This window comes from Physella acuta, unplaced genomic scaffold (genome assembly GCF_028476545.2).
Source record: "Physella acuta isolate Inbredline_101_S28 unplaced genomic scaffold, ASM2847654v3 ptg000642l, whole genome shotgun sequence".
NCBI classification, from domain to species: Eukaryota; Metazoa; Mollusca; class Gastropoda; family Physidae; genus Physella; species Physella acuta.
In genome coordinates this window covers 442529-459891 of record NW_026732161.1, presented here as the reverse complement: position 1 = coordinate 459891, position 17363 = coordinate 442529, and the positions used below count along the sequence as shown (strand labels likewise).

At 33.0% G+C, this 17363-nt stretch overlaps 1 protein-coding gene across 1 annotated transcript; it reads left to right on the top strand.

Moving 5' to 3' along the window:
- The first annotated feature begins 2021 nt into the window (after positions 1–2021).
- LOC131948386 (solute carrier family 49 member 4 homolog) lies at positions 2022–17286 on the top strand. The gene is made up of 16 exons (XM_059309991.1): positions 2022–2200; positions 2322–2611; positions 5602–5803; positions 6971–7017; positions 7869–8076; positions 8941–9031; positions 10678–10841; positions 11460–11517; positions 12064–12116; positions 12879–12926; positions 13568–13697; positions 14038–14146; positions 14281–14348; positions 14684–14802; positions 14954–15136; positions 15872–17286. The coding sequence occupies exons 3-16, from the start codon at positions 5620–5622 to the stop codon at positions 16021–16023; spliced, it is 1614 nt and encodes a 537-aa protein (XP_059165974.1). The 5' UTR covers positions 2022–2200; positions 2322–2611; positions 5602–5619; the 3' UTR covers positions 16024–17286.
- Positions 17287–17363: the final 77 nt, after the last annotated feature.

The following is a 17363-nucleotide window of genomic DNA, read 5'->3' as shown; positions in this document are numbered from 1 at the left end:
AATGTAGCATGTCTGTGATATGGATGGTCTTAATGTAGCATGGATGTGATTCGGGGGGGGGGTACTTTATGTAGCATGGGTGTGTTTCTCGGGGGACACACGTGGGTACAGCCCGCCTACAACTTCTATCAGCTGTATGAATTTTAATACATTGTCCAACTGCCGGTTTCTTTGTATAGGCCGATCTGAGTCAGGGTTTGTTTTTTTTTAAAGATATTTCTCACCAGTGTGTACTTTAAACTTCGAGAGCTGGATGCATCTGGATGCATTTAAAATTTCCGTGGTCACTATCTAATTATTTGGGGTGGACAGTGATTTCAGTATTTCTTCCAGACTTTTTTCTCCGGGAAGGGGGGGGGTTCACTTGAAATTTTCGGGGGTGGGGGGGGGGGGGCGGTAAACTTTCTTCGGGGGGGGGGGGGGGCGGACACTGTTAAAAGTATATATTTTCTATATAAATTATATACATTTCATTTCGTTCGGGAGGGGGGGGGGCGGTAAAAAAATTTCGGGGGGGGGGGGGGGGGGGGCTTAAAGAGATGCTTGGAAGAAACTCTGAGTGGTTTTGCTTCGGGGGTACTTCCAACCAGCACATCCTCTTTCGGAAGGATGAACACAAACCACGTGACCAAAGGTCGGTGTATAAATAGAATCTAGATATTTATAAATTTTTTGAAAATCCGGATTGATGGACAACGAATGCTAAACCTTCGTTCATAAGTCAGCGGCCTCTTGTATTTCACCAGTTGTTTCCCTTGATCGCAAATTTCTTCTCACTTATCGATCTTGAGGATACAAGTTAAGCCAGTCGTTTTCCATTGATGGGGGTGATCTAATGTTCAGAGTTTCGGGGTGAAGTAAGGTTTTAGGACAGAGGCTGTAGGCCTTAATGTTATAAATATAATACTTTGGCCTTGTTGACGTACGTTACTGTTTGTGAATTTTTATTTATTTTTTACAAGTAGCCTATATGAAATAGTATTCTGCTTTTTTTTTCAGAATTGTATTATAATTAAATTAATAAAAGAAAACATTTTAAGCTGAAATTTGAAATGAAGTGATGTGATTTTGTTCACCCGCTCACATGGGTCACATCTCGTCGTGAAGAAAATCAACAAACGCTGGCCATTACTGACATTTTATTAAGTCCCCCCCCCCCCCCCACCACCTCTTCCAAAAAAAAAAAACCCAAGGAAATACCGAAGTGAATTCAAATGGATATCAACAGGTTTTCACCACTTGCCGAACTTAATTCTCTGCCGTCGTACTCCCAGGGCCGGCGCTACCTATGAGGCGAACTAGCCGCTAAGGGCGCCGTCAGTAGGGGGGGGGGCGCCAAAATGGGCTGGAAAAACAAATTGAAAGTTTGAGGGATATGCAAATCGAAATTTTGTCCCCGGGCGCCGGGAAAGGTCGCTACGCCTCTGATAATACGTGGGCACGAAAAAAATTGCGGGGGGGGGGGGGGGGGGGGTGCTTTTAATAAGTTTTGCCTAGGGCGCTAAATAACCTGGCGCCGGCAGGTTACGTACTCCGCAATACGTATGAGGGGGGGGGATGGGCTAAATAACCCCCCCCCCCCCCCGAGAAAAAAGGCAAAAAGTCTGAAAAGACACGGGTTGATCTGTGTTTTATTCTTAATTTCCTAGCCTACAACTACACGTCTGCCCCCCCCCCCCCCCCACCCTTCCGAGAACACCTGGGACGAGGGGTCGGGTCAGATTTTCATGATTTGAAAAAATATAAGCTACGTAGGGTGTAGGCCTATTAACAAATCTCATTAATCCACTTCAAAAAATCGTGACGCAAAATTTCTCCCCACCCATTCCCAAGGCTCGTGATGTCGACAGTCTCCACCCCCTCCCCACTATTGATCTGTTGAATGATCAGTTTATGCTGTTTTGTAGGATGTTTGCCATACCATGGCCTACATACATACATTGAAATTAGATCTAGGTCTCTCACATGTCTATTTATAGACGGAGTGGTGTTCCCGGATAACATAAACATTGCTATAAGTCTGTGGCGTATGTGTCCACTGCTAGCAGTAGGTGTGTTAATGTAGGTCTACAGTCTACAGCTTTGTGATGTCAACTTTTCCCTTCCTGCCATTAGATAATTTTTACCTTTTATAAACACATGATCTGTGGCATGTGATGTACTTATTCGCTAGAATTTGTAGAAAAGCCTGCTGATCTAGGTAGGTATATTTTTATATTTAGGCCTATTGTTATATTTATTTTTTATTCAACGCAATTAGGCTCATTGCCCTGTTGTCTGTTGTGTAGTCCTGTGTATAATGTAGTCACTTTTTTTTACAGATCCAGACGGCTATCATCAATCATAATCAAAAGCGAGAAATAATGACAGATTACGAACAAAACATTGAGGCTGAATTTACACACACAGCATTGTCGTCTGTTGATAATGAAGTAGCCTGTCTCACAGTTTCTGAATAAAGTTAGCAAATAGCTAGATTCTACGTTTCTAAAGCCCCAGATCAACATCATCAACCTGTGGATTAAAAAGTGGAACTAGTTTCAGATACTCCATATAAAAATAATTTAGATCTCTCTAGATCCAGATATAGATCTAGAAGAGGAATAATCAGGTAGGTCCTATAAAAAAATGAATGTAGGTGTAATTTGTAGGCTATAACTATAGCCAGGGCAAATGTTTGATCATAGGGCTATAGTTATAGTGTTTGCAGCCAGTGGCGTAGGCAGGGGGGGGTTAGGGGGGGTCATAACCCCCCCCCCATAGACCCCTCGGTATATATAAAAAAGTATGAGGGGGGGTGCAAATCGAAAGTTTGAGGGGGGGGTGCAAATCGAAAGTTTGAGGGGGGGGTGCAAATCGAAAGTTTGAGGGGGGGGGGGGGGGGTGCAAATCGAAAGTTTGAGGGGGGTGCAAATCGAAAGTTTGAGGGGGGGGGTGCAAATCGAAAGTTTGTCCCCGGGTAAAAATTGGAACCCCCCCCTTGAGACGATCCTGGCTACGCCACTGTTTGCAGCTCTATGTAAAAGTGCCAGGAAACATGCAAAATAGCTGGAGGAGAGTGCCTCATTATAGGCCAGTAGTTTAGGATAGACTAATATTTAAATATGTATGTGCTTCTAAGTCATAGGTCTATATCAGGGGTCTCCAAACTTTTCAGTCCGACGGCCGCATTAACTATCAAATTTCAGTTCGTGGGCCAGTTAGTTCCAAACATGTCTTTGATTTCTCTGGGCAAAGTTCCTCAGCCATCACAAACAAACATTTTTTCTGTGGACAAAAAGATCTCCGCGGGCCGGATGAGAGGACCTCGCGGGCCGTAGTTTGGAGACCCCTGGTCTACATTATAGTCTGTAATAGTGCATTTGATTTTATGTGTATTTTGGATAACCAACATTTCTGCTTTTTAAAAGAGTTGAGATAATAAATCTTGCTTAGACACATTAAACAATATCAATAATATAGAAATTTGAGTCCAAGATTACTAGATTTAGGCCTACATCTATTTTTGATTAACCTTATGTTCAGTAAATACTTATATTAATATTTGTCTTTATGTCTATTTTTCTAAACTTAATATCAAGAGTTATAAATTAGGCCAATTCAATCAAAATTTTCAAATTCTTATTTGCTCACTTCTTACTTCAAAATTACCTGAACAATTATATATTTTAGAATAAACTACTTACAAAAATAACATTTAACAATTAACTCTTTAAAACTACCTGGCAACATGGCAAAAGCTATTTGGTTAGTTCCAAAACATTTTAAAATTTGTTGAAAACATTTATTTCATTACTAGTTTTACTACTATTCTCAATTTAAGCTTCTAAGCATCATTGAGTTTACCCCTATAAATACATGTATTTGATTATAATAATATAACATAGATGCAGATTGAAGTCCACCTATATATTATATATATATTGGTCAACCAAGCTTATTAATATTAGATCTAGTACTAAAATACTAAAAACTAACAGCATGCACCAATTACACAACATGTAATTTTAAAACTAATTGATAATCTGAAGGTTTAGATTCAATCTGAAGGCTTAACTTAAATTTTAAAAATCATATTTGACGTCTACCAAAGAAATAAAAAATTTTAACAATCACATACATCTTTCCGGAATGAACTTGGGGATGGGTCTGTCCATTCCCCCCCCCCCCCCCCCCCAAGGAAAAAAAATATTCAATTTGTAATTTATACTTTAACCATGTTCTAACCTGACCCCACACCCTTGCTTCAAGTGCCACTTTTAAAGCTTCAAGTTCTAACCCCCCCCCCCCCCCCCTTCCCGAACACATTGTCTAATAGAAACCGGTAACTACTTTGAAAATAAATTTTGTTCTAATACAAAAAGATAACATGTTACCCTTCCTTATTTTGTAGCTGTCAGCACTTTGACCTGGGCTGTTACTTCAATTTTCATTCAAGTAGAGTGTATTTTTTTAGCAGTTGTAACTTGTAATACACTTTAAACTTGTCAAACCGTTGCATACAAGTTTTGTTATAATAGTTGTTTGAGTTTTTATTAATACTATTGGCAATTTTTTAATATTTTTGAAAAATCCTTGAAGATGCAATAAAAAACCCATCTCTGACAACTTTTTTTTTTCTTGCGTAACATTGACTTGAATTACGCAGGTCCAAGCAGTTGTTGCTACTCCCACAATTTTTTAAAAGGCCATATCAACGTAATGGGGAAAAAAATCTAGTTTTTTTTTCTGGTATAATTTTTTTAAAAGTTAGTAGAGTTTAAAAACTATGTAAAAAAATCTACTATTGTTCTCATAATAAGGTTGAACAATGTTAATTGAAGATTATTGTAATCAGATATAATTTAGCAGGGAAAAAAATAATTAAAAATTAAGGAACTTATTTGCCCTAGTAACTTGCATTAAAATCATTAATCCTTTTAATTAAACAAGACATCTTGTTTTTGTTTTTTTAAAAAAACAGCCAGGTATTCAGCAAGTCTTAAGCCTTTTTTTTATTGAACTCTGTTGAATAAATCTTTATGTGATAACAGGACCTATTCTTACATTATGGAGTTAAGGAGTATAATATTTTAATATGAGTTATGATCTGAAACTAGCTGATCATCTTAATTTTTATCTCTGCCCACTGTGTGGTCCCATGAATTAGAGTTGAGAACCACTGTTTTAAATACTTTTAAAGTTGACCCATGATAAAAATCTGTGATAAAAATCAGTGTTACATAACTTCAGCAAGTGGAAAGCTTTGATCTCGCCCTGGTTTTTTTACCTAATCAAAGAGAAATCTGTCACACAGGTGATAATCTGCTCATGATGTTGGATTTATTTTAAACTATTAAGTCAGCTAACCTCTTTATATTGCATTTACACTAAAACTATTGTTATCTATTCTCTGTTATCAGTGTGTAGTTTAGTGTTATTTTTAAATGAACTGGATATCTAATCATTTTAGAATTCTTTCTCCACTAAATTAATTGAATAGCAAGCATACTTAATCAAGATCAAATGTGTACTTTTTATAGCATTAAATTTAATTGGTTTTAGTTTGTTTATCTATATAATTAAATATTTCGGTAAATTAACTCCACTGTGTAATTTCAGTTGGTCTTATGTAATATTATGACGTCAAATGGCAATTATGAGGAATATGACTATAACCAGCCTCTGTTATCCAGTAAGCCTTCAAACAATGAAGACGAACCATTGGAAAGACTTTACTATGATTCCATTTCTCGGGTATCACCAACACCTGACCCCAAGGTCTACCCAGGGGAAGTAAGGGAACACCCACTTGTTTTACCTGGTAGGCCTAATTTTTACTTAATATTTTCATTTCATTTTTAAATTTCTAATCGATACTTCTGTTCTAATCCACATTTTTATCTCTACTGCTCTTTTTTTTAAGTGTGCTGACTCTTTCTACCTGAAGTTTATTTTAGCATTGTCTATGCTGTCCTATAATTCACCTACATTTATAAATTAGAATGCAATTATGTTTCTAAAATATTTGGGCTGATATCTAATCCCTTTTGGCTACATCTAATTAATACAATAGTACTCTAAAATGGTTTTTATATGTAGATATATTCTGATAAACAAACCTGTTTTATACATTAGGGTTAATTTTAGGATTAAGGCTGAATTTAGTTTTGGCATTTTTTATATGTTTACTTTCAATGCAAACTATAGAGGTAACAGAAGATTTAGCTTTAGCTAATTAACATGTCATTTGCCAAATAGGGGTGTGAGTGGTCGAGTCGGTAAAGCTCATGGTTGCTAAACTGAAAAGTCTCGAGTTCGAACTCTTGGGCAAATGAGGCTCGTTAACTGGGGACATCCACTCTTCTAGGAGAGACAACTTCAAAATCAAACAACTGCTGCCTTGCAGTTTGTTCTTGGTTGGACAAAGGCTATGGAAGCAAATCCAAAAAGAAAAGCAGGCTGAAATCGGAGTCAATGGCCTCAATTGCGCATAACCAGTTGACACGTAACGTTAATTATGTTGGAGGGGGATCCCTTCCAACACTAAAATTAAGAACGAAAAAGAAGAAGAATTTGCCAAATGAAACTTTGTTACTCCTTACCTTTATCTACTTTATCTACCTTGATACCCTGGCTCCTTCAACCTCTCTATGATCATTTAAATTAATTTAAGATGGAGCATAATGTCCAATTTCCAGGGATTACCTATTTGCTATCTTATAATTAAATCATTGTTGATCCAATTAACAATTAACTTGACATTAAATATGGAGAATAAAGATTGAATGATGTGAGGACTTTTACTTCGACTGAATTTATTTATCACATAATTAATAACAATACATAACAAGTTTAGATTTCTGCAATTCATTAATTTAAAACTATTTTAAAAACATTTTTTTAAAAGATTTTTTATATTAGTTTTATGAAATAATATTTACACCCTCTGCTAAACTTTTGTATTTAAAATTTTGAACTTTTTTTATAGATAGTGTAGACTCAAATCATAATGTGGAGGATACCAACAGTATACGTGTAAGTCTTGTACAAGTTATATAGCACAAATTAGCTGTGCACATGAACTGCTTTAAGAATTTAGTTTTTGATATGTACAACATTACTGGTTTTTTTTTACAAGTTCTTCAGAACAAATAAAAAATGTGTCCCAATTCCACCTACAAATATGTGTGAAACCATAGACAGGAGTAGATTTGAATAATGTTTTCCTATATATTTTAATATACACATAGCTGGGCGTATAAGTACTAAATATTTAAAAAACAAAGAATCTGTTGGTTACATGCATTGGAGATGTTTTGGTTTAGCTTGTATACATAGGGGAACATATAGCTTATGCTAAGTTAAATGCTGTTTAGGTTCTGACTTGTCTGAGAGGCCATTAAAACTGAGTATAAAAATGTTATTTGTATGGTCTGGTACTACAGAACCAAACATGAATTTAAGCACTTTTAACAGTCATGTGCTCTAACTTTCAACCACCACATCCAGTATGTTACAAATGTGTTTATTTGTGTCCTGTATAAATGACTTTGCCAAAAACCAGATTAATATAGCTCCTTTGTTCATTTTTACTTAGATATATAAAACATTTCATTCTTTATCCACAAAGATATCATGGAAAAAATTGAAAGTTAGATAATTTATCATTAGCAGAAAATAATTCATTTATTAATAATATTTTTAAAAATTTCAAGGAGCATGACTTTTCTAGGCCCTATTTTGTAGGCCTACATTTTTGAAAACTGGAGATTAAACAGGCTGGTTCTTGGGGCAGTGAAATGTGTAAGGTACTGAACTATTCAAACCACTTTATAAAACTAGTCCATGAACCATTTGAATATATATTGCATTGTTTAATCAATCAGTTGTACAAACGGAGGTGGTATGTTTTAATACTGTACAGCACATACACCTGTTTCCAAAGTACAGTCTGGAACACCTGGGGACCAATCTCTAACAGCAGCGAGGAAGCTTTTGGCTGGACAGATGAGACCATTGCTTGGCTCAGCAACTGGGGGCCACTGACTTATGTCATATTTGGATTGTTTTATCCGTGGCTCTTACATGTCAAAGGTAAAATTATAATGTCTAAAGGTTGATTTTTCTTCTTCTTCTTCTTCGTTCTTAATTATTAGTGTTGAAGTGGATTGAGATTTATCTGCCAGTGGGTTTGAATTCGAGACTTTGTTCCAATTTAGCAACCATGAGCTTTTTGCTGACTCGACCACGCCTCCAACACAATTAAGCGTTACGTGTCAACTGGTTATGCGCCATTGAGGCCATTGACTCCGATTTCAGCCTGCTTTTCTTTTTGGATTTGCTTCCATAGCCTTTGTCCAACCAAGAACAAACTACAAGGCAGCAGTTATTTAATTTTGGAGTTGTTTCTCCTAGTGGCTGTCCCCAGCTAACGAGCCTCATCTGCCCGAGGGTTCGAACTCGAGACTTTACCGACTCGACCACGCCGACCCCCTTAAAGGTTGATTGATTTAATGTAGTGGAGAAAGATAGTTTACGGTTGTAGGAAATGGCGTGGTGTAGAGCGAAACATGTGCTTAAAACCTAATACTCATGAGTTTGTAACCCTGGCATAGTTTTTGGATAGTTTAGCAGCTGGTAACAGGTGAGAGAAATGCTTGATTCTTAACCCTGTTCCAGTCTGTCTAATGACCATAGCTTGAGTCAGTAGTGATGAAATCTGAGATATAGTCTTAGGTTTCTTTTACTAGTCGTACTAATTCAATAGCTTCTAGGCATGTCAAGCTAAAACTGAATTGTGCTGAGGTGCTACCTAAATGATTTTAGCAATTTTTAGTTATGGAATGTCCTAACTACAATATTGCAACTTCTTTATATAATTAAAAAAATAACACACTAATTAGTCTTCTAGGGTTTCTCAATTATTTACGTATGTACCCATCAATTTCTCACTTACAGGTATTCGGTGGGCTGTGATATCCAGCATGTTTTTTGTTACACTTGGTGCAGCATTTAGGGTTATAACATCTGACCCTTTTCCTGCAACTATGTGAGTATTTTTTCTTTACTAAATTTGAATATAAGCCTATAATGAGGCCTTGTTTTATATATACTTCTCCTTAATGTGCAGATCTAACTTCCAAAAATATGCAATATACACTGAGTTTTGTTCACAAATAAGGTCTAGTTAAGGTCAAGTTTTCAATGCTAAAGTTCTTCTTGTTTGGTTTATCCCATTGAAAAGCATTTTACATTTATTCAACTCTACTATCTATTTTTTATAACAATGCTTAAAACCTTAGAATCAGTTTTATTATTGGTACCACTATTTGGCTAAAGTGCACTACCTCGAGTTTAAGTATTGTTAACAAGGACTGGCAACAAAAAGAACTATTTTCTTTTGTAGAACATCTGTATAGAATATTGGTAATTTGTATTAGTTTTACAATTTGAGGATTTATTATTTAATGAAACCAGTTCATTACAATCAAATTCTAACCTTTATTGCTACTAGGACAAAGATCAATTGGCTACATAAAATCAACTTAAACTTTGTTTAAATGGTTTCAAGAGAAGTTTTAAATTGATTACTTCCTCTTTTCATCCCATATGGAATGTCGTTATTGATTTTTTTAAAGCACTCATTTTATAAGCTGTTTTAAAGTTTTCTTCTAGCTTCTTAAAATTAATTCATTAAACGGTTTTTAAAATACACTTTTGTGAAATCTGTGGAAAAATATTGTCTAGGATATAATTCAATATATAATTCAATATATAATTCAATATACAATTTAAGATATGCAATAATTAAAAACAATTTTCTAAAATGGTTCCCTATATCTACAATTTTTTAATTAAAAAAAAATTGAATAATTTTAGATCTACTCATACTTATTTTTTTTAATAAAAACAAAAAGGCCAATAGTTCTCATCTTGTAAATATACATTGTCATTTTTTGTACCTTACCTACTTAAAAGAAAATCTGAAACATGAAGCATGAAACAATTATTAATGACATAAGTGCCTCTTTAATAGCTCATGATGACATCCTTCAAATCATAGGACAACAGGGTGTGGGAAAATTTTCTCTCAAGTGCTCTTAATACTTAAAGTGTTACTTTTTGTTATAAAAGTTACAGATCTTATCAGTACTCAGTACACATCTTTTAATTACAGTACACAGGAATTGAAATTTCTGATGATTTCCTACAAAAACTATTGTTAATCAGAATGTAGATCTTGAGCTAGTGGTAAATGGTGGATTGGATTTGTAGTTAGTAAGGAGAATATTTGTTATTCAGGCAATAAAATAAAGAAATATTTGTAAAACTTTTGAGGGCTAAATTTCCTTTTCTTCTTCTTAACTATATTGTTGGATGGGATCTCCTCCAACACATTACAGTTTACAAAACAAAATATACTTATTTGCTCAATTGACCAAAAATGTTTTTCATTTACAAGCAACCTTTTCAAATATGTTGATGTATGATATATATATTCTCAATGCTTTTTTAAAGCCTACATCAGTTGGTTATAAAAATATGACAAATCTTACACACACACACACACACACATATATATATATATATATATATATATATATATATATATATATATATATATATATATATATATATATATATATATATATATATGACTATATATTATGACTATCTAATTAACCAATCCTTCAGACTCATACATATTGGTCAGTTCTTTTGTGGAGTAGGGGGACCAGTCTCTATGGGCAGTATTCCAGCCATCTCTGCTACATGGTTCCCCCCTAAAGAGAGAGTGTCAGCAACAGCTATCAGTGCTTGTATCAATACGCTTGGTGTGGCTGTTCCGTTTGTTGTGGGTAATGAAAAAAAAACTTTACATTTTTATCATATGCTTAGAAGAATATGAGAATTTGGAATAAAAAAAATTATTCCATATTTAAATATTAGAAATCAATTAGAACAATGAAGCCTTCAATGTTGCTTTTTTAATAAAAAGGTAAATGGTTGTAATATGAGCTATGAAACTTTGAAAAGGAATGACATGATTGGGTGTCAGAACATACAACTACTAACCCCACAGTCTTTATAAATGGTCTTGAATCCAACAACACCAAGTCCTACCCAATTCTAATGGACATTTTACTCAATTCTAGCAAAGTAGAAGAGGCTTGGTATAATGCTGACCATGCAATCATTCACTTTATGAGTTTAAATCACATAAAAAGTGAACTCTATAAAAGATGAACAGTATTATATCACACTTTATAACAATAAGAACAAAAGGGCAATTTTTTTAGTATTTTAATTTTACATTAAAAACATGACACAAAATGGTATATTAATTGTGAAAAAACCCAAGCAATTGTTCTATGATATTGATGCTTATATATTATTTTAAAGAAAAGATAATTTATTGTTTTGGATAGAGAATTATTAGAACTGTGAAATGAACACATTTCCATACGAACTTTCAGGGCCAGCTCTTGTGTACACTAGACCTCCTAATGCAACAAAAGCTTCCATGACATTTGGGTATGTGTTTCATGCAACTCATAGCATTATGTTTAATTAAAAACTGTATCTTACTTGTCTCTTTTTAACTAACTTTCTATGCAATTAACTTGCACAGTACAAAAATATCAGTGTTAAAAGAGATAATTATAAATATAACATTTTTAACAAGATGCTTTAATAAAATTTAATCTTAAATTAAATTTATAAATGTTCTAACTGTGAGTTTTGATGTTTTTATTTGCATGCACAATTTTACCTTAAATGTTTCCAACCAAGTAAACATTAGCATGAGTTTTTGTTCTTTATTTAATGACTTACTGAATGTTATTAATTAATGTCCACCCAGTTAAAGTAGCATGAGTTGTTGTAATTTATTTCAATAATTTATTAATTAATGTGTGGCAATTTTTTTAAATAAATCATCTATTTAAATACTTACTAATTAAAAAAAATGTAATGCATGCTTTAAAATAGTGTTATTAAAACCTATTTCTAGTTTAATGCTTCAATAGTTAACACAATGTAAACTATGACAGAAAATGCAGGACTGATGTTGTGTTTCAGAAAAAAACACAATGATGTTATGATAGATTTATCCTCACTAGCAAATGTTACAGGTAAAGCCTAGCACAATTTTAGTTTACCTAAACAATTAGACAATCTGTGTATTGTAATGTTTGTAGATTAGGCTTTTTCTATTTAAGCACTTTTAAAATCATTTTCAAGTCTAGTGTTAATCTGCATGATTTTCCCCTTTTATTGTGAAATATCAAAGTGAATGTTTATTTGTTTACACCTTGTAATGCTATTTTCATTAGGAAGTACTCAGTCAACTGGTGATGAAATAAACAACATGCATATTTCGGTCAACAGTAATCTATATTTAGCTTCTATTTTTAGGCAAACATATTTTTAGAATTCTTTAACATAAGTTTGACTGAGTTTTTGTAATGCATGTTGCTTATTTGGTCATCAGATGGCCACAATAGACACTACCTTGTCATTGGAAGATTCTTCTTTTCAATAACATAAAGCATACTAAAATATAACTATAACCCAGAGAAATAAATTATTAATACAACTTTTGACTAATAAAATTCTAATAACAAAGACAGATACTATAATTTTTTTTATAAATCCTAGTGTGTTCAGACATTGACATTACAGAATGTTTCTTGTATAACAACACAAGGCAAAAAATATATTAAAGAAATTATAACATCTGAAAACTGAACACGAAATCCTGCTTGTTATTAAGGTGTTGGGTTGTTCCTTTAAATGTAACATATAATAACCTATAATTAATTACCTATTCGCCCATATTCTCATAATTGTAATTTTTAAAAATGTGACATTAATTATTATCTACTCACTTCTAGAAAGAATTAAAGAAGAAAGACAGGAAATAATGGTGTATATGTATTACCGTAAGTAATTTTGAAACTACTCTGATGAACTGTTGCTTTGATGAATTACTGATATGCCACTTGCTTTGGAAATTCTTTTGGGGGTGAACCAGGTCATAAGTAATTTTTTTCCTCATCACATTTTACGATGAAACAGAAGGTACTGCATAAACTGCTTAGATTTATAAATAGGACTACATTGTATGGAAAGCTTCCTTCAGGAGAAAAACATATGCCAAGGTCTCTGAAACAGATGAACTCTACTTCATCTGCTTTGTGTGTCTTGGGCGCGAACACAAAAAACATGACACTATTTTAGCAGACAAAACGTCCAACCTCTAAAGAAGTGCCTCTCTCAGGCTGTTTTTCTCCAGGGGTGAGGGGTGCAATTGCAATAAATTTTCATGATGGGGGAGGGGGGGACAACTAAAATTTGCATGGGGAGGGGGGGCAGTAGACATTCTTCAGGGGGGCACAGCCCTTGCAGAAGAGATGGCTAGAAGAAACTGCTCTAATGTCATAAAGTCTCCCCATCTACCCCTAGCATAGAACTAATCTAACTAAAGTTTTTTTTTCCTAATTTTTGTTCTTAAACTAAAACAAAATATATGTCACAAAAAGTTCAGTTTTTTATGACCATCTTTAAATCGTTGTGTTCACAGAATGTGGGGCATGTGTTCTTCTTCTGTTGTTGTTCCTCATCTACTTCCCTGAAAAACCACCTCATCCCCCCTGTCCATCAGCTGTTGTTCACAGAGAAAACTACTGGACTGGTCTGTGGTCACTACGCAAGTAAGCAAACACAATTTTTCTGCTGTGTTAGACTTAAAGCCATTTTAAAAGCAAGCTGTGTTCTAATGCATTCATGAACTGGCAAGATGACCTGTATAAAGTTTTAAGTTACATTTTGTTACTGTTTTGTAATACATTCAAGCATAAAAAAAATTGACCAATAAAAAGTTTTCAGTTACAATTTGTAAAACTGTTTTGTAAATATTTAGAAATTAAAATAACTATAATTGTTCTTTTTATATAGTTTTTTAAAAGTATGAATAAATTTTATGGTCGTTAGAAAATTACACAAATATGTTAATTTTAGTTTTGGTTACTAAACTTCATGTTTTTTTTTAAGGAAGGGTCACTTCATTTTGTTGTCTGTGATTTATGGTGTGTCACTGGGAGTCTTAAACAACTGGAGTAGTGTATTAAATGTCAACCTTGATCCGTTTGGTATAGAAGAAGTAAGTCGTCTTTTGTTGGATAGCCTTACATAGTGGTTTTTACTTTTAAATGTTGAAAAACATCACACATAATTTACATTATTTCATATTAGGAATTTGAGAAAATATTTTTTTTTTCTAAATGTATTATACAGGATGAAGCAGGTTGGATAGGATTTTATGCAACAATTGGAGCTTGTGTAGGAACATTAGTTATCGGAAAGTAAGATACCCAATGTCTTAAGTACATTCAATAATCATTATTCCATGGCAAATATTTTATAAAACTTTTAGACATACACATGCATAGAAATAAAATTTAAAAATGCTTTTTTATAATAACCTATGTATTTTTTATCAATTTACTGAATTTCCTATTTTAAGATTGTTATCAACCAAAATTTACAATTTTTTATTTTGTATTATCTCTTTGCGATCAAGATTTGTAAATGGTAGGGCTATTTTAAAATATTTTAGAATTTTTTTTCTTTTGGATTTAATATGCATTATATTTTTCTTATCCGGTATTTAGAAAACAATTATTTTTTTCCCCATTAGATTTGCTGATCACTTCGCCAGGAGTATGAAGCTGTTTATACTTGTGACATTTCTGTTAGGGGCTGCGTGTTTTGTTGTATTTGCACTGGTGCTCATAAAAGTTATTCCATTTTCTAGCGGTAATATTTTCTTTTTACCCTTTTAGAAGTAAATTTTTAAAAATTAGATAAATTATCTGTTTTTATGGATTATCTTACATATCTTTTCTTGAATTTTAAAACATCTATGAACAAAAGAAAATTTAGTTAAAGTTTTTAACTTTTTTTCCAGCTGTTCTTTATGTGACAGTTATTGGAGGTAACACACTGATCAATGCTGCTGTTCCTATAATTTATGAGCTGGGGTGTGAGCTGGCTTACCCCACCAGTGAAGGGGCAGCAAATGGACTTTTAACATTGTTGAATAATTTAGGAGGCCTCATTTTTCTGGCCATCTTCTTCATTCCTAATGTTGGTATGTATCACTTTCTATTTATACATTTTGATTGTCATCTTTTCCCGTTCATGCCCAAGACACCATGGGGCTGATGAAGTAGAGTTCATCTGTTTAAATAACCTCTTCATATGAGGGGATAGTGTGGTCACTGGTCAGCACTATGTCCACCTGCCTTTGTTTCCCCAATGTGAGTCTGGATGGTATCAGGGGCACCTACTGACTCAAACCTGAGATGCAAACTCCAAACTTTAGGGTTAGCAGTTGTAAGCTCAATCATTCGACCACGTTAAACGATCTAATAAGTGGGACATTTTTGTCAATATTCATTTTGTATAATGTGATGTATCACCTTCCAGTCAAATTTTAATTGGACATTCGGTTAATATATTCTTTTTTTTTAGAAAGCAATTTAACCTTCTATTTTAGTTTGATAAAACAAAGGATAACAAAGTTCACCTGAAATGCAATCAACTTATCAAAGATGAACTAAGATAATAAATTTCATTTATGTTTATGCAACCATTCTAAAATTTGCAAAAATTTCAAAAATTTATACTACTCTGTACCACTTACTACACTATAAAACACATAACAAAATGATAATAAACATAATTGTCCTTATTGTGTTATATTATATAGTGGGAAGCATATCTTAACCATAAACAAAACAAACCAACAATGATGAGCTTAAGTTAGTAAAAATCCTGCATAAAAAGAGATTAAAAATATGGACCAATGAAATATTTGCTTCAGGTACCATGTGGATGAACTGGACTGTGATTGGCTCCATCATTGTGTGTTTACCCATGATTGCTGTGTTGAAGAGTAGGTTTAACAGGCTTGAAGTTGATGAAGGAGTACAGACTCAGCCGTATTTGGAGCAGACCTATACCATACAGGCGTAATAATTTATTCATTCTTAAAATAAATTTGGTTCATGGTTATAGTATTTTCAAACATTTTCCCAACATTTTTTTGATTGTAAAAAGACAAATTTGTAAATTCATTTATGTTAAAAACAGACTTTTCTTTGACCAACAAGGTTTATAAAAATGTCAGTATTTACTTTTTTTAACAGGTGAATTTTACTTCACCTGCCAGATTTGAAAGGTAACTTTCCTTACCTTTTTTTTATTATGTTTAACATGAAACAATTATTTATTATGACATGCATTTTATAAGTGCAATAATTTTTAAAAGAAATAACAAGACTTGTATTCATCTGTAAACAATTTAATTTTGTGATAAATCTTACACCTAAAGCTAAACATTTTTTAGTATTTAAATTCTATTTAAGCAATCTGATTTTTTTAATAGACCAATGTGGGCTATGTACATTCATATTCTTCTAAAAAAATTTTTTGTAGATTAGATCAAAATTGTACTTAATAAATGTAAAAGATTTCTACTATGGACATTGTATGTGATACTTACAACTTTTTATTTCTATATTACAACCCTTCCATATTGTTAGCACAACAGTGTTTACTAAATGACATAATTACAGAACTGTCATATTTCTGTTTGTATTCTTGATCATTTGGGAATACCACTGTTAGTAGTGTTAGTCTACCATTGTTTTTTTCATTGACAAATCAGCTAAGATCATGTTCAGATACCCCCATCCATTTGTAGGAATACATATATATCTGTCTACCACACAACCCTATTTCCATGATATATATACATCTTATTCTATTTAAATTTCAGATGCGTTTCTTTAAATATAGCTGTTTGTAGGTCAAAATTTTACTTAATATAAACCACACATGATATACAATACATATATAATTGTTTTTTTTTACATGAAATATCTTTAACTAGTTCTATCATGTTGATGGTTGCCTGATTATAAAATAAAATTAGGCAAATTAATGGATATTGCTGTAAAATAATTACAATTATGTGATAGCATAATTGATTGGTTAGACACCTTACCAACTCTTATGTCAGTATTTCATTTGCTAATTCAACCAACAGTATTGGGTAACCAACTCAATTTACAGAAAGAAAAGGCAGTGCTTACCATAGTCATTTCATATGCCATGGTTAAAATATTCCAACTTTAATTCATGGGATCTATTTATCATCAGGTCTGAGAGGTTGATTAATTTATTTACTTTTTCTATTACTATTACTTTTCTCCAACACAAAAAAAAAATGTGAATACCTATTTGTTTAAAAAATATTTCATTAAATTTTGTTATTATTATTGTTGTATTTTATTTTCCGTCCATCTATATAT